At 38.7% G+C, this 20,664-nt stretch overlaps 1 protein-coding gene across 1 annotated transcript; it reads left to right on the top strand.

Moving 5' to 3' along the window:
* The first annotated feature begins 11,437 nt into the window (after nt 1-11,437).
* LOC121954922 (high-affinity choline transporter 1-like) lies at nt 11,438-20,359 on the top strand. Its single transcript, XM_042502668.1, has 8 exons — nt 11,438-11,624; nt 13,148-13,261; nt 15,046-15,201; nt 15,439-15,587; nt 17,051-17,194; nt 18,381-18,534; nt 18,813-19,030; nt 19,808-20,359. The coding sequence occupies exons 1-8, from the start codon at nt 11,441-11,443 to the stop codon at nt 20,357-20,359; spliced, it is 1,671 nt and encodes a 556-aa protein (XP_042358602.1). The 5' UTR covers nt 11,438-11,440.
* The last annotated feature ends 305 nt before the right edge of the window (nt 20,360-20,664 follow it).

Raw genomic sequence — 20,664 nt, 5'->3', positions numbered from 1 at the left:
ATTTGCTGAATAAAAGGAAGAATAGTTAAAGGTTTTGCGGCAAATTACTAAACTAGTTTTATAGCACTCAGTAGGTGTATGAGTGATTTGATGAACAGTCTGATCGTTGCAGGGGGCTGAGCATCTGTCTGCCCGTCTGAGAGCGTAGGAGTGAAAGCAAAGCAGCTTTGACTACGTTGTCCGGTTGTGTGACACTGACGGAGAAAATATATAGTCCGTGACCCAGACGTTTGACACAGTTTCTAAGATAGACGCTCACACGACAGAGAACGTCACAAGAACATATAGAACCAGAGAAATAACAGGTGCTACACGTGAGCTTAAAGGACATGCTTAGACTTTACAGCCAAGTTATCAAAAATGTTGCATCGGGGAAAATGTCGGATTCAGCAGTTTTGGAGATTGACACATACCAAGGAATAAAAATCAGGATATCCTGGTTTCCGTTGCTTTGATTTCGGACAGTTTTTAAAGGTTCATTGTGTAGGATTAAGGGCCATCTATTAACTTAAATGGAATTTATATTCATGACTATGTTATATTTTGTGTATAATCACCTGAAAATAAGATTTGGCACTGACAAGATAAGATTTGTTTTTTTGTTACTTTAAAATGAGCCATTCATATCTACATAAGGAGTAGGACTAATTAAGCACTGGCTCTGGATAGGACTTGGCACATAGGAGACGTTTCTGTTCTGCCACCTCACTGCTTTATTCCACTAAATCCTGAACACTGGGCCTATAAAGGCCCTGACACACCAATCTGACGGTTGGCGCTCAGTCAGTTATGATGTTGAAGAGCGTCTGTTGCACTGTCGCTGCAGTGTTGTCCTGTACCGTTGTCCATTATCAGCACTTGTTGGCTTTTTCCTCCTGCTTATTCAGCATGTTTAATAGGCGTTGGAGATTGGCAGAGTTTGGTGGTGATTGAAATCACTCTGATTGGCAGATTAGCTCAGTGCTCAACAAGAGAAACGGAAGTAAAGAAAGCAAACAAAGAGAGTGAAGAGACAGTGAGATTGAAACAAACTTGTGATATAAGGTAAGACTGTTTTTTCGTAAGCCATTGAGCTCTTTAGCAGAAACATTTCCTGATGGTTTGTATTGCGTTGAGCGGTGACTATGCTTTGTTTTTTCAACAATGGATTGTGTTGTTAATGTGCTAACTGGCTTACTAGCTTCAAGGCGGTCGTCAGATTTCCCTTTTTGACTGACAGCCTGGTGTGCACTGCACAGGCTGGTTAGGCGCTGATTGTAGTTATTGTCATGTGCAACTTTTTGGCCAAGACACAGGCAACGTGAGGCTACACATCAGTCGGCTTATTGCTGCTAATTATTTTATGTCATTTTGGTGCGTCTGGGTCTTAAAATGTGTTTCCATCCCCGCAGTTTTATGGAAGTGACAAATCAAATCACTACTCCTTGAATCTGAGCTTAAACATGCAGCTAAAATATAAATTGTCGCATTAGAATGATAAGGTTCTATCAAACATTTTTGTCAAAATTGAGATTTTCTGATGTTGTTATTCTGTGACAACTTACTAACATTGTGTATGGTGCTTATTGAAGTTATATGCATTGTTGGAGTTTTTGTTTTTAAAAACAAAAAGGTTTGTTTATGTTATTTGGAGTGCAAAACTTTGAAGCTCAATATATAAAAACCACCAAGAACGCAAATATAACCTTATAATTCTGAGGTGGCGAGGCAGCAGTAATTTTAATGAAATGTATACTAGTTCAGAGAGATGCATATGATTTCGTTTGTAACATGTTACTTAGTAGGCATATCGCCCAACAGGTCTCAAGGTAAACTACGCGTGCTTGTTGCCTTATCGTAAAGGATTTTATGTTTCCACATTGCTGAGCTTCACAACATTCACTTCTGTTACCGCTGTTCCTCCTTTGAAACTTCACTTATGTTGTTAACCAGAAAAACTGGATCACGCACTTGAACTTACTCGGACTTGAAGCACTGACAGTAACATGAGATTGTTGACTTTCATTAGGTTAGGTAAGTGCAACAATATAATAATGTATGAGAGGGAGGCGTGATGACCATACCAGCGGCACAGAACAGGTTTGTCTGAGTCACAATAAAATACAATTTGTCTGAGTCATCCACATCTGTGGATGACTCAGACTAATTGTATTTTACTGGAAATGCTTTACGTATTGTTTGTGTCTGTATGGAAAACATACACTGACGGTTTAAAGAGACAGGGATTGGCTGTTTTGGGCAAAACTGTACAAATGTATAATGTATCAGTATCCCTGCAGGTGAATGTGCAGAAGGTTGCTGGCTTTCTGCACACTCATCAGGTGGTTAGTTTGACTGTTTGCTTCCTTCGCTGACTTCAGACTGGGCCGACATCAGCAGGTCAGCTCATGTTGTGACTGTGATTTCTAAAAGTGTATTTTTTTCTGCTTTTGATATCAAAGAAAAGCACCTGTAATCTCTCCTCGTCAGGTTTCTGACCTGCTCTGGCTTTTTCCCCTTTCCTCCTGAGCTCAGTCTTACAGTTGTGTACCTGCTATGTGTTTTTCAAAGCGCTTTTTCGGGAGGCCTGTCTGCCTGTCTGTGTGTTGAACAATAAAAGCAGTTTATCTCACACGCTTGTCATCATGTGGTTTCATGTCTATGATAATAAATGAAATACCTTAACAAGTGGATCAATATCAGTCTTCCTGGGCTGCATTCAGACTTCTGTGACTTACCTCTGAAAAATGAAAAAATCAGTTTGATTTATTTCAAAAACACAAGAAAAAACATAATGACCAGCTTGACAAGAAAAGTTATGAAAACTAGCTGTGGGAGATTAAAAAAACAAAAACAAAAAAAAAAAGGGAGTTTAATGTCCAGAAAAAGTAATTATATATATTTAAAATTAAAATGTTTTACATTTTTTATCTCTTTCTCAAGGTCTTTTTTATTATTGTTTGTTTTGTTTCTTTTTTGGGGCGAAGGGTCTTATTTTCAGGTAATTTTCTGCTTCTTTTTTACTAGTTTCTTATTATTGTTTTTGGGCATCATTTTTGTAACTGTCATATGCGTCATTTTGTAAAACACTTACTAACACTCTATTTTTTTATGAGCATGTGTTGGTATTCCCATGCCTCCCCTGTCCAGGTGAGGTCGTTATTTACCCTCATTTCCTTAGAATTTGGAGACCACGATAAGGGAGGATTTAGCTTGACATGGAAATATGAATTTGGCAGTCAGGGATTAAAGATCAGTTGTGTTAAAAAATGAACAACTTTTTTTTTAACTGATCAAATGTCAAAATGGAATATTAGTTCCCCTGCTTTGCCGAGCAATCACATGCTCGCTCCATCCCTGTCTCATTCACACACACCCAGCAGTAAATCCTCCCATCAGGACCAGTGACGTGTCTACTCTCAACTGGACACACGGGCTGTCTGCTGCCCTCGTTTCTCCCTCCTCCCTCCTCCCTCCTCCCCCTCACAATCATTATTTCAGGATGATCACTTCTGCTGTGCAGACAGAGTCCCTCTGAGCTCACAGCGGACTCGTCCCTCTCCGTCTCTCTCTCTACCATACCTCCTCTGAGCTCTCCTGGCGCCCTGTAGCCCCTGGCCCCGGCTGGGCTTCAGATCCTCAAACCATCCACCATGCGGTCTCTGTTGGAGAGCAGCTGGATGAAGTTTGGACCAGCAGGACGGGACTCTTTGGACTGGTCCCCTGGACCCTCGGCTCTTCCCTCCACCGACAGACAGGCACCGGTGAGTTTATCCATATCTAATAGGTGTGTAACGTGGGACTAATGATTGCTATTATAGTCATTTTATGTTTTTTTTTTCCTTTTAAAGATAAACAAATTGGTTTGATTTATTTTTTAGCATAGGGAGAAAGCAAAGCACAACTTCACAACACATGGCCCAAAATATACAAGAAATTAGTTAAAAAGTTATGACAGAATTACCAAAAAAATAAGCAAAAAAGTTTTTTGTTTTTTTTTTTAAAGATACAAAGATACAATATATAATTTGAATTATTATCCATGTAGTTTTATTATCATTCTCTTAGTGTTTTGAAGAGCGTTTTCTTCATCACTTTTCACTAATTTCTTGCAATTGTTAGATATTTCTTGCCAAGTTGGTTATTACCTTTTTCCAAATGTTTTTGAAAGAAATCAAACCAATTTGCTCAAGGGTTAAATACCTCAGGAAAGGTGTCTGAACATAGCACAAGAAGCTAATGTCCAACCGATATGAAAGGGTAAATCAGCCTTTATTTATCATTTGATCTTTAAAATATGAAAAAAGGCTTTAAAAGAAGATGCAGCAGAGAAGTAGTCCAACAAAAACTCTAAAATATTACTAGTTTTTACAGCATTAAAGTTACAAAGTTTGCATGTTGCAGCCTCTAAAGATTATAAGAGATAAAAGCAGAATAGAGAAAACTACAAGATGAAAATGTGAGCCTGCACATGCATGTGACCTCCAGAAAAATTACTGCATTTTGGAATTTGGCCAATAGAGTTATATAACAATGTATGCCAAATGGCAAGTGATGTACTTAACTGGTTTTTGAATGCTGTGGGTAATCAGTGTGATGAAGAGTAAAAAGCAAGTCCCATGGTGCAGTTTTGTTTTTTGGTTTTTTTTTTTACTTTAACCCCATATAAATGTGACTTTTCTTTATTTGTTCTCCATTGTATTAACTGAGAACTGCATAATTAAATGTTGTTTACTTAAGTAAAAGTGTGGTATGGAAAGGCTGTTTTCCGTGATGTTGCTGAGGAAAACCTACTACATGCTATTGAGGCAATAAAATAAATAATTAAGTAAAATCTCTGCAATAACTCTACTTTATAAGATTTAAAACATACTAAATTACAATCCATGTGACCAGCTGTGTTGAAAGGAAACTGTTGCCCATCTAAACCTCAAATTCCCAATGTGATATCCTTAGTGGAGATAACATTTCAAGCCTGACTTTAAAAGTGAAAAAAAAAACAACAGTTTGTTAGTTTCCCTACAGAATTTCCCTATCTTCTGAAAGAGTAAAAATATTACTTATATACTTGTGTTTATACCTAGTTTTAGTGACTAGGTGATCAAAGCTCAGAGCAACAGTTTTTATGGTAAGAATTAACCCTTTAAAACATGAGCCAATCGGTTAAATTTCTTTAGAAACATTGTTAGAAGGCAATGAGCAACTTGACAAGATATGGCCCAGATCAGATCAGCAATAAAGAAAACCACCTAAAAAAGCAAAATATTAAAAGTTAAAAAAAAAAAGCTGACCTGAACAGTTGTTAAAATGTATGTGCTATGCTATGTGTATAGATTTTTTCTGTAACATAATTTTTAAAATACAGGTATCATTCTAAATGTAGTTTTCTGGACATTATTATCTAGTTGTTTTTTTTAATTTTCCTTTTCCCTTAATTCATTTTCAGGTCATATTCTTGTCAACTTTGTATGAATTTCTTGCCATTTATGCGCCATTTCTTGCAAGTTGCTAATTTCCTTTAACTATTATTTTGAAAGACATTCAATCAAATCAAATCAATCAGCTTTTAAAGGGTTAATTCATATAAAAAGGCCAAACACATGTCTGTGACTGACAGCATTCTGTTGGCCAGATGTTATCTAGATATCTATCTAGATATATTATCTAGTTTCCCTTTAGTACTAAATGTAAATTTTCTGAAGTTTCTCTGTTTTCGCACCTATCTCACTTTCCTCTAACAACAGCAAAGGATATCAAAAATCTAAATCAGCAATACTGTGGACACACAGCATGGTGGTGTTCATATATAAATATTTTCCTGTCCAAGTTCCACTCCAGCCATTAGACTAGTTATGCCTGTTTAAATGTCATATATGAGGGTTGATATGATGTGAAGATTAAATCTAATCTTTCTGTGCCTGATTCACAGGGCTCGAGCTCCGGTGAGGCCATCATCAGTGCAGGATCCATCACCTACATTGCCATAGCAAGCGTCTCCTTCCTCCTCCTCCTTGTCAGTGTCCTCGGCCTTCTGATCTGGCGACGCAGGCATAGCTTTGGCCTCAACGGCAAACTGGGATTGGCCAATGTGATTGCGCTGGAGGACCTGCAGGATCCGGAGAGGAACTGCGAGCTGCTCTCCTCAATCCGTCGCAGTAGAGGGCAGCACCAGCTCCCCAGCTCCAGCTCCGAGCAGGATGTGACGGACGGCGTGTTCCTCATGGTCTACCTGCCTTCGCCATACGAGCAGACGCTCACCAGGATTGCCAGAGCTGCCAGCACAAGCAGCTCCAAGGACGTGGAGCTGCTGCCGCCGAGTCCCGGACCAGAGACAGGCTTAAGAGATGAGGAGGAAGAAGCGATGAGGCAGAATGAAAAGGCAGTTATAGAGGATGAAATCAAGGACTGAAATGAGGCACAATACAAAAGACGAGAAAGAGGACGAAAACATATCTTACGATTTCCTGTTGAGGAAAACTTCATCAAACCCTCTTATCTTCAATCTCTAGATTTTGACATGAAAAAAGACGAGAATTCAAGATTCAAGATTCATTCAGCCCTGTTCTGCTGCAACACCTCTCTGTAGATCTGTAAAGATTTTTGGATTTTTACTGAGACGAGTTATCAGTCTTCAAACCTCCCACAGGACAACATCATCATTGATCCTCCTTTTAACAGAGTTGCTGAAAGCTTGTGACTCGGAGACGGAATGACGATTTTCACGTCTTTCTCTTGCCAACGATGGTCTATTGCAGGGATCATATTCCAGTTACAGGACAGTCGATGAAAAGCTCCGTCTGTACCCGGGTGCCCCTGCACCATCCTGCAGAATTTACAATGTTTAAAGGACCGAAGAAGGTGCGGAATCGACTGTTATCAACACACCTTTTTACATCAGTGTTCATACATAACCATGAAAAGCACTGTCACTCATTTGATTGTTTTGTTTGCGCCTAGGATTGTAAAAAATGTACATCTGAACTGAAATCGTTTTAATTTTTTACTCTAAAAATATGTATTTTATCTGTAACACAGCTGTAGCATCCTTTTAGAGGTTTTGTAATATTGATGTTTGTATTCATTTTTGCTGTGTGATATTTACTGTACATTCATTGTTGTCTTTGACCCCTGGAAACAATGATTGACAATAAAGTGGAGAATTCTGATTTCTACAGTTCTCTCTCTCTCTGTTAGTTGTTCAGCAGTTAATTAGTTTTTTAGCAGTATTTAATCTCTCACATGTCACAAGAAAGGCCAAAATAGTGTTGAGGAAGCAAGTAACAAGACAAGTTTCCTTTAAGTTGTCACGATAAAGTAAATGCAGATTGCACAGTATTGTGGCTATTGAATAACGATACCTTTGGCGTTCAGAATGGCTCGCGTTCAGTAGTTTTCGTCCCAAGTCGTCACATATAGCGGCTTTGCAGTGACCTTTCAAGTCTTCATATTACATTCTAGGTATCCTTCTGCATTTTCTATTTACGTTCGAATGATAGCACAAGCCCATGGTGGGATGTCGCTGCACGTAGTTATGTTTAGGCAAGGAAAGCACATGGCATCCACCGCCGGGGCATCAGCAAACACACGCGCTTTCATGGATGGTTAGGTATAGGCAAGAGGCACGTGGCAAGGTGTAGGAAAAAACACCAGACTTGCATCAAAATCCAGGGTTTGTTGGATCCATCCACTGCCCATCCTGCCTGGCCTATAGGAATCTTTATGCTTCTTATATTATGTTGTTACCAGCAGCTCTGTCCAAAGATGTATCATGCAGACACGACAGCTTCTGTCCAGCCGCATTCTCACCTGCAAACCCTCCACCTATCACTCTGTGGCCGGCCGTGTGGCGGCATGACATGACACTGAATGGTTCTGTTTGGCCATGTTCTCAGTTGATGACGTCCAGCGACATATAATATGGACGTGAGAATGGCTTTTGGCATTGGGATCTTATGCCGAAAGCACTGTAAAAGCGGCTGTATTAGACAGCTTTGGAATGAAAACGGGCTGCTCAAAACCCAAAAGTCCAAAATGGCGCTAATCCAATTTGCACTGTACAAGTGTAGTGGAGGGTATACGAGGTATACCGACCTCTTTTTGTGGATGTTTACAGTATGATCACCTATCACCCAAAAAGCCACATAGGAGATTAAACTACTTCCTATCCAGTTACCTAACGTGTTGTAAACACACCTCATCAACTACCGCTACACCTGATCTATAGCCTAAATCTTTATCAGGTCTGTCTGGTTTGTCTTCATAGTCAGCAGAGGTGGACAGAAACTGTCACTCAACAGTTTGAATACAAAATAAATAAGATAAAACTTTAGGTGTCTATTGGGCGTTTCCTTCTACTCTAAGTACTTTTACCATTTCATTACAACACGTGCTCAGCCTGTGGTACTGCTGCTTGCAGCTTTATTCGAGAACCACTCATACAAACAAAAGTTTTGAGAAATACTTCTGCCACTGCCATGGCCGGCATTTTCCAAATAAAGATAGGATTTAAAGTAAATAAAACATTGTTTGCCGAGGGCCCCCTAATCACTAAGCTATCACTAGGCAACCAGTCTGTTCTCATTCAACATTGTCAAATACATACCATAGCACTGACAGGGATTATGTGCCACCTTTGATGTCTGCGTGAAACACTGCTGGATGGCGTCAGGTGAGATAAAAGTGGTCACGCTGTTATTACATGCTGCCTGCATAAAAATAAAATCTACATATATATGCACCTGTTATGTAACTGAAGAGCATGGCTGAACAAAACCTGTAACATCTGCATGAAACGTGGCAGGACAGCGTCAGGTTGAAATGCTGCCAGTAATGAAGTAATATAAGGAGTGCAAGGACACCTTTAGCGCAGACAGATGCAACAAACAAACCCCGGACTTTCATTCAGGAGTCCAGCGTTCACTTCTGATCTGAATGTGATGGGTTTTTTTACACTTTACCATGTGCATTATTCCCTAATCCTAACCATCCGTGCCTGAATGTGTTTTTGTAGACTTCCTGGAATTGTTTGCCATGTGCTCATGATGTGTAAACATAACCACGTGCAGCATAATTTCACCGTGTGCTTGAGTTGTCATCACAGTGACGGCATCCCAGAACATAAATAGCATACGCAGAAGGATGCTTGAAGCGTAACATGAAGACATGGAAGTCTACTGCAAAGCGGAACGTGTTGGATGAGCGGTTCCCTCACGTAAGTTACATACAGAGATTGCTTGCTTTATAGTTAGATGTGTGTTTGTAGACAAAGATTGCATTGCAATGCTATCAAAAACACACAAAAGGTAATAATAACTTTTTTTTCATCTTTATCATACCTTTCTTGTAAAGATGTAGCCAAAAGTGCTTTAATAGACAGGGCTGACTAACGAAGCAAAGAGAAAAACCTTAAAACAATCTTTATTAAAATCCATTTTAAAAATGGACAAAATAAAGTTTGAAGCCACAACAGCCAAGAACGTATGACTTTTACATGTGTTTTAAATACTGATGTATAGGCCTAATAATATATAATTACTGCCAGCACAGTGCTCCAGATACCGATCAGGTGGACTTCATTAAACCTGATTAAACCCACATCAAAAACATCAAAGTAAATAGGATGCACACCCTTTTTTCATGCATGACAGAAGCTACTGATACTCTATCATTCTCTGAAAATGGTAAGGATGCCATCTTTGTTTGTCAAGTCATGCCTAAATACTAATTACAGGTTAATACTTTGTTTTGCATACTACAAGCAGAGCCACAAGCAAGCCTTAGAATTACAAAACATTTAAGCACTTTCATTTCAGTGTCACTGAAAAATGTTGCTTCTGCATTGTTTTTACACTGGAGATTTAACATAGAATAGTAATTATATTTGTTGTATTCTTCCACCAAGGTCTTTATAAATGGGATTTCACCTTCTTTATTTAAAAAAAAGCAAAGCAGAAGTAGTGTTGTAAAAAATCTCCATCCAAATGAAAATCCAAAATACAATTGAAGCCCTGTAGAGAGCACAGTGATGAAGATGTTGTCCTGCCAGAAGCCAAAAAAAAAAACTTACCAGAAAGCTACCTGAAGAAGTGACCTACGTAGCACAGTCCTGCTTCGAATTTCCAACTTTCATAGCTCTACATAACAACCAACCTTCTCTTTTTTTTTTTTTTCAAATTTAGCAATTTAAACATTTCTAACAGTAGTTGTTTTATCTTCTTGGTGTGCATTTATTATAATTTTATTATTTATTGTGTCATTACCTGCTATTTTTTATACCGGTGCAATAGCTACGATACTTTTGACTTATTTTATCCTTGTGTAATAGATGCTATTATAAATTTCCTATTATTGTTATTTTATTTCACTTTTATCCTTGTGCAAGAACATTGCTATTATTTTAATTTTATCCATCTTGTCTTTATCATTGTTTTTTTCTAATTCTATACTGGTGCAATTACATAGCTTTTTTTGGCCCTATATCAAACTGTGCAATATTATTATGATCAGCTGTAGTACAGAACAAACTTGAGTGGAGTATCTAACCATGTATTGCCTAAAATGTCCCTTGTCTCACTATTCGCCCGTGTAACTAACAATCAAAGTAGTGTAAAATAAGGAAGGTTATAAGGAAATATCACCCTACATTACGGCACGTGTATTCCAGGTACGCATTGAAAACAGGCTATGCTGGTGTAAGACAGTAATAACAGGCTACATTAGAGGGGAGGGGGATGCAAACACAAGCCTCAGGCCAACAGCAGCACGAGTGTCAGCTTACTATTTCTGCTGCAAGGCTTCTGTTTCAATCAGCCCATTCTGGACCACTGAGTCTTCTTTGCAGTGAGAAAGTAGAGAAACGCATATCAAGCTCATATTTTCAACCTTAATTAATTTACTGTGTTTATTCACAGCTAATTTATTTATAGCTATTAAAACAAAATAAAACAGGATCTAAAACTTTCTATTTTTGAGATTTAAACATGCAGTGTGTGACTGCACAAGCACAATTTATTTCTGTAATGGTCAACTACATTTTGGGGTTAGAACACCTAAGAAAATGTATAGGTATCACTCAATCATGTGATTATAACCCTTTGAAACCATAGAAAATTGACATGGAACGAAGGCAATGAAAAACAAGACAAAACCCAAAAATAGCAAGCCTTAGCAAGTACAAAGAAATAACCTGAATTTTTTTTTTTTTTTTTTTTTTAAGTTAAAGTAAAAAAAGAATAAAAATGGAATGGTAATCAAACTGTCTTCTCCACCCTGTTGTCATAAATCTAACTTTTCCAGGGAAAACACAGCTTGTGAATGCTACAGCCTGCAGCCTGCAGCCTGAGGCTTCTCTCGCAGCCACTCCCCTCACTCAAGTCATTCAGGCTGAACCAGTGCCAGAAGAAACCTGCCTGCAGCCTGTGGGTCCTCTGCACTGTGTGCTCTGTAGCTCCAGACAGTCAGGATGGCTCTCAATGTGCCGGGACTCATAGCCACCATTATATTCTACCTGCTGGTGCTGGGGATAGGCATCTGGGCCTCCTTCAAATCCAAAAGGGATGAGAACAGGACGCAGGCAAACCATGCAGACATGGCTCTGCTGGGGAACAGAGAGATCAGCTTGGTTGTGGGAATCTTCACTACAACTGGTGAGTGTGTTTTTCTGCAGCTCCGCAGCTGCAAATTGCAGGTTTATGACCAGCTGTCAAAAAAAACAAAAATGCATTTTATAGAGTATTGTCATTCTTTTACTTTCAGACCTTTTTTTCTGATTGATAATTAACAAATTGTACTACTATATTTACATTTGTTTGTATTTGCAAATGAATAATGAAGGAATATATATAACATACATGCAGTGCTGGAGGAAGTATTTAGATTATTTTCTTAATAAGTGTACAAATACTAAACTGTGAAAATACTCTGTTACAATTTTTTTTTAAAAAGTCTGCATGAATTAGAAAACAAATTCAAACATAGTTGTCACTTCATTCTCAGTCAGTCAGCAAATTGATCAACTGACTAATGATTCAAGCTGTACTATAAACTACTGGTTGAAGAAGAAAGCACATGTTTTGAAATGAGATGGAGTAGAAGTATCATTTAAAGAATACTCACGTAAAGTACAAGTACCTCAAATTTGTACTTAAGTACAGTACTTGAGTAAATGCACATATATAGTACATCATATGTACATATAGTGTTGTACATATAATACATACACATATAATGTAAGCCTACTTTTGTTGTTAATGTGACTTTTTAAACTTTAGCTACTATTTGAGTGCCATTAACTTTCATTTGTACGGCACTTTGATAAACTGTGGTTGTATTTTTTTAATTTGCTGTATAAGTAAACTTGATTTGATGGATGCATGAATTAATTAATTAACAACAGTTCAATAAACCAGCCTGATTTTTTTTTCAATAATTACTCAGAATTGGTTCTAGCGTAGTTTACTGTACAGTATCAGCTGTTTAATTAACTATTTTATTTTAACTCTTACATTACTGATGCCGTTATTTGCCAATTAGCATACTACGCGACAACAATATTTTGTGTATTCTTTGGATGACTTTGCAATCTTGAAGTGTGAGGCTAAGTTTTCTAGTTAAGGGTTCTTTCCCGCTGATCAGAAGACTGACTATTCTTATATAACAATAGATGATGGTGTCCGTTTGTCTTTCAGATTTGCCATGAATGTGGATCTCCCTTATAGTGGGCCAACAACTGTTGTTATCATGTTGTTACACCTTTGGGATAAAACTGAATGAACTGTGCTTGTTTATGAGTAGTTATTAGGATGTTTTACAGTATACAAGGGAACGACTGAAATGAGATACTCAACACTCCAGCTGTCAGATAACTAATATTTAAAATTATTTTTTATGTGGCAGTATGAGTGGTCACAGCCACTCTGTCCTTTGAGCCACATGTGACCTTAGTTGAGATTGTAGTTTGTATATAGGTCATGTCAGTGCATCACATTTTTGCTCCACAGATAAGACTGAAGACACAAACTATAGCTGTGAACACACTCTTATCAGTTGACATAACATAAATAAATAACATTTATTATCTCTTGGGTTTTAACATTTTCTTTGGACATTTACAAAGTCTACTGTAATAATAATTTGTTATAAGTTTGTGTTAACTTTGTGCATCATGCAGCTACCTGGGTTGGCGGGACCTTCATCATCGGTACAGCGGAGACGGTGTACGATCCAAAGTTAGGGCTGATTTGGGCTGTGATGCCATTGGCAGCAACGTTGGCCTTCATTCTTGGTAAGATCCTCTTTTGAAACTCGTATTTTTAAGTTTCTTACACTTTAAATGATGCGTCAAGGACTTTCATTTTAACCAACACTTGAAGGAATACTTCACTCACTCACTTACTCAACCCGTGATACAGGGGAAGAACATTTTGTTTTTCCCACATGCCTCCATGGTGAACGAAGAATCCGAAAGCAGCTACCATTCTTGATGTTTGAAAGATTAGGTGGACTGTGTTAAACAACAGCACAATTGCATCAAAACATCCATTTCCAAACTCTTACCTTGTCCATGTGTGATACTCTTCTGCAAAAGTGTTTAAGGTTTTTGTGAAAATGCATGTGTTTGGGAAGTACTATGCATACGACTGGATATCGCACACATTGTTTGGGCGAAACAATCCTCACTGTATGTATATGCACCCTTAAAATGCTGTTTCAACAGGATTTCTGAAAGATCTGGGTCTGTACTCACAAACTTTTTGAGTATATTCTGATACCCCTCTTCCACCAACATTGAAGAAGTTCTGTTACGGTTTCTGAACCCTAAAATAAATTGGTTCAGAACCACAAAAAATTGGTCCCCAGCTGGAACCATAAAAATAGCAAAAAAGTGTGAACAAACATCAATGGGCCTGTCATATTCTACAGGTTTGAAAGAGAGTATGGTGAAGGCAACAATGGAGAAGTCAAGTGAGAAATCATCGGGAGAAAAGGGTCATGCAGTGGTCTCATCATTAGCTGGCTCATGCTGTTTAAGTATTAAAACAAATATCTATAAAAACAGAACAAAAGCTCAATTTGGTCCGCCATCTTGCTACTACTGTTTACATATGTTGCACCTTGTGCAACACCCTCCAACGATGTAACCATAATTATGATTTTGATTTTGAATGATTTTGCTCACACTTCCCTACATAGTGTCAAGGTTACTAGAGTGCTGAATGAAAGTGGTTCAAGAACCAGAGTTTATTGGTGGGAAAAGAGTGTGAGAGTCCTTAACCTGCAAAGCTGGGTGTTGATTCTCAGTGGGACCAGGGGCTGTATTCACAAACACTCTGAGAGTACTCTCATAGAGCTCAGAACTTTTCTAGCAAGGAAACATTTCTAGCAAGGAGTACAGGAAAATTCATTAAGCGACTCGGGGCAAGGTATGGACAGAAATGAACTTAGAGCCGTGGGTAACCCTGTTGCTAAGCATGATGCATTCTTTAAAAGGTGTGAGTGGTTGTCATAGATGCATCTTTATGTGAGCCTGAAAGGCGTGGAAACCAGATGTAAATTAAATGAACCATGTCACGAAATGAGACAGTGGAAGCACTTTGATTGTTCGTATGATCATTTTGCTGATGGAGGCTTGTGACAGACCCAAGTCATCACTGCTGAACTGTTGCATTTTTCCAGTTTCCAAACGTCTTAGTGTTGTGTTTCTGGCATCAGAGCGTTATTTTGTTGGGTGGGAGATGTGAATGTATTTCCAATGAGATTGACAAACATTATCCCAGCACCATCTAAACTATAGCATTTCATTAACTCGGTTTCATTCAGCGTTTGGAGAAAATTTCTCCGACCTCCTTGTCTTCCCAACACAAAGCTTAAAAAACTCTAAAGCCTTTTATCTTTATCAGAATTGAGCCTGAACTGTAAGGGGTAATTCATAGAAAACGTCATAATTTGAAGAACTTTGAATTTCGTCAACTCTAGAAGCAGCTCTTGGAAGCTTTGTGAATAAGTACCCAGAACTTCAATGGTGCAGAGGAATAAGAACTGCAGTCCCTGTGCTTTTGTTTTTTCTAGGTGGCCTTTTCTTTGCTGAGCCAATGAGAAACAGGAAGTATGTGACCATGATGGACCCTTTCCAGATCAAGTATGGAAACAGACTGACTGGACTTCTGTCCGTGGCACCTCTGTTGTCAGAAATTATTTGGGTTACATCAACGCTGATAAGCTTGGGTAACAATTTATCTACCAACATCTTGATTTGTTTTAACTCGTGTCTCTGTGTACATACTGTGCCTTTCCTGTATGTGTGTATGTGAACTTCCTCAGCCCAAATGCTGCAGCACTTTTTATTCTTAGTTTGCTTTCTGGTTGGCTGATATATGAAATGTTATTAAGTACTTGAATGCGTCTTAATGTATGTGTGCTACGTGTTTAAGTGTGCATGGCAACTGCATATGTGTTTCATAGGAGTAACCATGACTGTGATCCTGGATTTGTCCTATGCTGTGTGCATCTGGATTTCTGCTGCAGTGGCCATCACCTACACGCTGCTGGGAGGTCTCTACTCTGTGGCCTACACCGACATCATACAGCTCACTCTCATTTTTGTCATTTCGGTAACCACATCTCAGTTAGTTTGGATTCACAGCAGTTACAATTGATTCCAATGGGGATTCATTTTTAAGTCAAAACATGATCCTGTTCTCTGTTGTTTCATTTGTATGTCCCAGTCATCATTAGCTGCAAAACTAACGACATCCCCATCGGTCTCAGCAGCACTTGGTATTTTATAGAGCTTAATGAGCAAATGCTATCATGCTGCATGCATGTCCCATAGAGAGCCCAAGTGATGAGTCCTAAGACCTGGAAATCCAATTGCATTTCAGCACCTCTTGTTCCCACGTCTCAAAGTCAATTAGTAATTTGAATGTGCTTTTGGTTGGATGTCTGAAAATAGGGTCTGTGGCTTGGCTGAAGAAACTTTTACATTTTGTTCTGCATCATAAATATGGTTGCTAACAAGTGGCTAAATGAGACTACAGGACATGATCACTCCAAACATGGCTTTACAGTCTGATAGTAGAAGTGATGCAACCATAGTGTATTATGTTTTAGCCTAGCAATAGCTTTTTTCTTCTGATGACTGCATTTAGGCTTAATCCTACAAGTGATCATTTGTGAAGATTAACTTGCTAAACAAAATGTATCACAGAGATTATTTTCTGCAATGATCCATAATCCAAATGGAAAAATCCCATAGGCTTTTTGATGAGGGAACCAGGGCGACGTTAATTTCTGGGTTTGCCTACAGAGAAAATGTCATCCCTGGGGCACAATATACAGTAGGCTATACAGAAGGCTTTGCACGTATTCGGGTAGGCACATCCTGATTGGCTGGCTACGTTAATGCAAATGTCACTGGGTGACTGCTTGCTGGTGACTGGAGGACAGTATTACCAATATAGTCCAGTAGAGGGCTGTGCCTGTGCTAAGAACTAGTGCTGCAAAAGCGTAAACTTCGTTATGACTCATGTTCAATAATTTCCCTCAAAATATAATGATTTTAAGCTTCTGGTACAGTAATTTAACATTTCCCCCTCTGGTAATGCTGGCACAATCTTTCAATTAAGAGTTACACATCTATTAATTTGGGGGATTCACAAAAAAAAAATTTAAAAAAGAAGGGTCAAAATCAAAGAAGCAGAGGCCAAGATAGCCTGACTATTATCTCCTGTATGTGTCGAGCTCCAAAAAGATTTCCCATCGTGCAGTACAAAAACATCTTTCCGGGCAGGATTTCTTTTTAAAATGTATGCCAGGCTGAGATAACTCTGGTGATATCACTGTGACGTCATTAGGGGGTTATTTTATTAGACTTAAGAAATCTAGCCACAGCTAGAGAACATTATACAAGTTTTTTCATGAGCTGAGCAATATTGTCTGTGATGATTAAACTAACATTTGCACATGAAATTAGTAACATGCTTTAACATTTTTACCCTGATAAAATTGTATGAGAGAGGGCAATGGAAACAAGCTCTTCTAAACGTGTATCTATGGTGTATCTCTTTTTCCCCAGTGGCTATGTGTTCCCTTCCTCCTCCTGAGTCCCACCTCTGTTGACATCACCACCACATCTTTCAACCACACCTTCCAGGCTCCCTGGGTCGGCACCCTGACTGCAGACAGAGCCTGGAGGTGGATTGATATCTTCTTGCTCCTGGTAGGGTAATGACAGCAGTTGATGCTTTGAGACTAATCAAGGCCGATACATGGGCACTAAAAAGAGCTCATATCTCAAGTGAGTTTGCAGCAGTAGAGAAATGTGATTTACAAATTGAAAGTATCAAACAGGTGTGTAAGAGGCAGCAAGGAAACTAAACACAAATGCAGGTAACTGGGCAGACATGAACAGATCAGTAGGTGGGTTTCCATTACAGATTTGCACAAAATTTAAGGGATATTTTTGAAATGACAATAAAATGCAATGGCGAGATGCAGGCGTTTCCTTCCCTAATGCAACTTTTCTTGTGATGTTATGCGACTTCTCCTCTTGTGATAACATGGACATGGAAGCTAATGTACTGTTGTAGACAGGGTCAGCAATTAAAATGCACATTAGCCACCTAAAAAAGACCCACCTAAAACTGTCATCACTTTAAATGAATGCTTTAAAGACAGTATTTTTCCTGCTTTATCTTACTGTCAGACAGTGATTTCCACTGGGAAAATGAAGCCATTGCATTGCTTTCTTTAAAGCTAGACTGTTGAGAAAAACAGTGATCTAACATTGCTGAACACAGCTGCTGAGCTACTGCTGCTTTGATCATTTATTTTGTGTTATTGTGTGACTTTGGCATTTAAAATGGTTAGTTTGGATTCATCAAAGTCACACAGTAACACAAACTAACTGATTGAAGCAGCAATAGACCGGCAGCTCCTTTGTTCAGTGAGCTGAAAATTACTGGTTTTGTCAAAGGAGTTTGAAGAGAGCATAGATAGGAAACAACTTTTCCACTGGAAAATGGCTGTCTGACAAAAACATAAAGTAGTGAAAATACTCTCAATGTAATGTACACTTGATTTGTTAAAGACTTTTTCTTGAGACTCTTTTTCTATGTAAATATGTTTTGCGGCAGCAATAATAGGCAGTAATAATATTTATTACACCTGTGCATCTCCTGTTCTGACATGTCCAGTTGTACACTGTGAAAGCATTTGTTTATGTTAACAGACCCCTTTTCTTCTTAATAACAATAATAAAAAAAACAATAACTGCAAACAGTGATGACTAAATTTGAACTTAAAAACACGTTGGCTGCTGATGTGAGGATTTTATTTTATGTTGTTTACCTCGTAATATACAGTAAATCTGTCTTGCCTTGTGATCATTTGTGTTTCCATTAAAGAGTGTAGGAGACCTGGGTTTTCAGGACTTTCATCAGAGGACATTGTCGGCCTCCTCCTCAGCCACAGCCAAGCTGCGATGTTACGCCGCAGCGTTTCTCATCCCCACATTTGGAATTCCTCCTGTCCTCATTGGGGCAGTGGCTGCATCAACAGGTAAAGCAGATGTGTTAAATATCTTTCAACATGAAATTTAAATTTGAGACATATTTTGTCCAAAACTGACAAAATAGAAAATAGGTGCTATTATAAGAACTCTTGCATTGAGCATTGTCGAGGCAGCTGTAACCATCATCATATGCTTTGCTGCAATGCAGCTCTTCCAACATGAGTTTGAGAAAAACACAACAGCATATGGCAATAGGTACTCCTGACACTCTTATATAACATCTTGTCTGAATTATCTTAAATGTTTTTCATCTTCTGTTTGTTAGACTGGAACCTGACCTCCTATGGCTCTCCGTCTCCGTTTGAACGAGGTCAGACGGGTTTGATCTTGCCACTCTGCCTGCAGCACCTAACTCCGCCCTACATCTCTGTTATCGGCATCGGAGCTGTGGCTGCTGCTGTCATGTCCTCAACTGACTCTGCCCTGCTGTCTGCGGCCTCCATCTTCTCCTCAAACATCTACAAGAAGATCCTGAGGACTGAGGTAAAGGTGGGGAGCAGAAAGTGGAAGGCCAACTGATGGATCATAACACTGGTGCACTAATGGCCATTTGAACTGTCAGGTGCAGCCACTTAAAGAAAAAAGGGAAACTTAGAAAGAAATGTTACATGAAGTGCAGGAAATTAGTAGATTTAGAAAATAGTTTTAAAATAGTTTGGGAAGAATGTCTAGGGAAAAAAGACAGGTAAAAAGTTATATTTACAGTTATCATAATTACATATTAACCCATATTTAGAATCACATAATTATTATTTACGTTATTATTTTAAGCACTTTTTTGTTTGTTTTACTAATTTTCAGTAGAAGCATTATAACCTTTAAAACCTGAGAACATTGGTTTGATTTTCTCAAAACATGAACAGAGGGCAGTGAAAGAAATGTTGTTTTTTTAAAACAGAGATGAAGATAGAAAATTCTTAGAATTTATACATATATTATTTTTTTGTTTTGTTTCAGTTTTCTTTTATTGCAAATTTTCAGGTAATTTTCTTGAATTTTCTTTTTTTAGCCTTTTATTAGACAGGGCAGATCAACAGTGTGAAAGGGGGAGAGAAAGTGGGGACAACATGCAGCAAAGGGCCTTGAGTGGGAGTCTTGTAGGAGCTCGGGGTTTTTCCATGATTCTGTCCTCAGCTGGAACAGTTAGAAAAGTGTTTTAAAATAGGCAAAGAATAAGAGAAGTTTGAGAAAATAGAAGCATTATATCTCAATCTGCTGCTGCTTACCATACAGTTTTCCTCTCATTGCTTTTCATTGTAGGCATCAGAGAACGAGATCCGCTGGGTGATTCGTATTGCTGTGGTTATATTCGGCCTGGCCGGCACAGCGCTCACCTTCCTGCACACAGGCGTCATGGCTTTCTGGGTCCTGGGTGGAGAAATCGCCTACATTTTGATGTTCCCGCAGCTGGTCTGTGTGCTTTTTTTCAATGTATCCAACGGTTACGGTTCCACTGTAGGCTTCCTGGTGGGGTTTCTTTTCAGACTTTTGTGTGGAGAGCCCTTGTTAGGGCTACCACCTGCCATCCATTTCCCAGGATGCATTCTTGAAGATGGTGTTTATGTTCAGTATTCTCCTATCAAGACAATCTGTATGGTCTTTTCTTTTGCCACCATATTGCTGGTGTCCTTCCTGGCATCTGTGCTCTTCAACAAAGGACTTGTACCTGAGAAGTGGGACGTGTTTCAGGTTAAAGTCAAACACCAGCCACGAACACAAATTCCAGTAAATGGTGTCAGCGGGAATGAAATTAACAGCTCACACCTTGTGTGTGAAGATGTCACAGATCCAATGTTGGAATCAACATGTTGAAATTTGCTGAAATAAATCATACTGTATCAATAACAGGACACTAAACACATGATTACCTCTCCAACAACATATAGCTCATTAAGACGTTATTGAAAATAACATGGTAAAACAATGGATTTCATGTTTTTGGAGGAAGTGGAAGATGAATGTCATGGTGTCTTATGGGTAAAGCTAGAAAGAAAAATATTTAGTGTGCATATTTTTTTCTTATTTATTTTACCGAAGAAAACCTCTTGGATTAGAATAAACAGGTTTTGGTCATGGACGCAGCAGTTTTTGATATCGTCTTGTCCTCTTTGTCTCTT

This window comes from Plectropomus leopardus, chromosome 15, assembly GCF_008729295.1.
Source record: "Plectropomus leopardus isolate mb chromosome 15, YSFRI_Pleo_2.0, whole genome shotgun sequence".
Lineage (NCBI taxonomy): Eukaryota > Metazoa > Chordata > Actinopteri > Perciformes > Serranidae > Plectropomus > Plectropomus leopardus.
This window is presented reverse-complemented; position numbering and strand designations above follow the sequence as displayed.

Bases quoted from the DNA above. Each gene is read 5' to 3' on its own strand.
- LOC121954922 (XM_042502668.1), top strand. From the start codon at position 11,441: ATGGCTCTCAATGTGCCGGGACTCATAGCCACCATTATATTCTACCTG. The intron at 11,625-13,147 runs GTGAGTGTGTTT...TGCATCATGCAG, and splicing joins GGGAATCTTCACTACAACTG to CTACCTGGGTTGGCGGGACC. The intron at 19,031-19,807 runs GTAAAGGTGGGG...TTTTCATTGTAG, and splicing joins AGAAGATCCTGAGGACTGAG to GCATCAGAGAACGAGATCCG.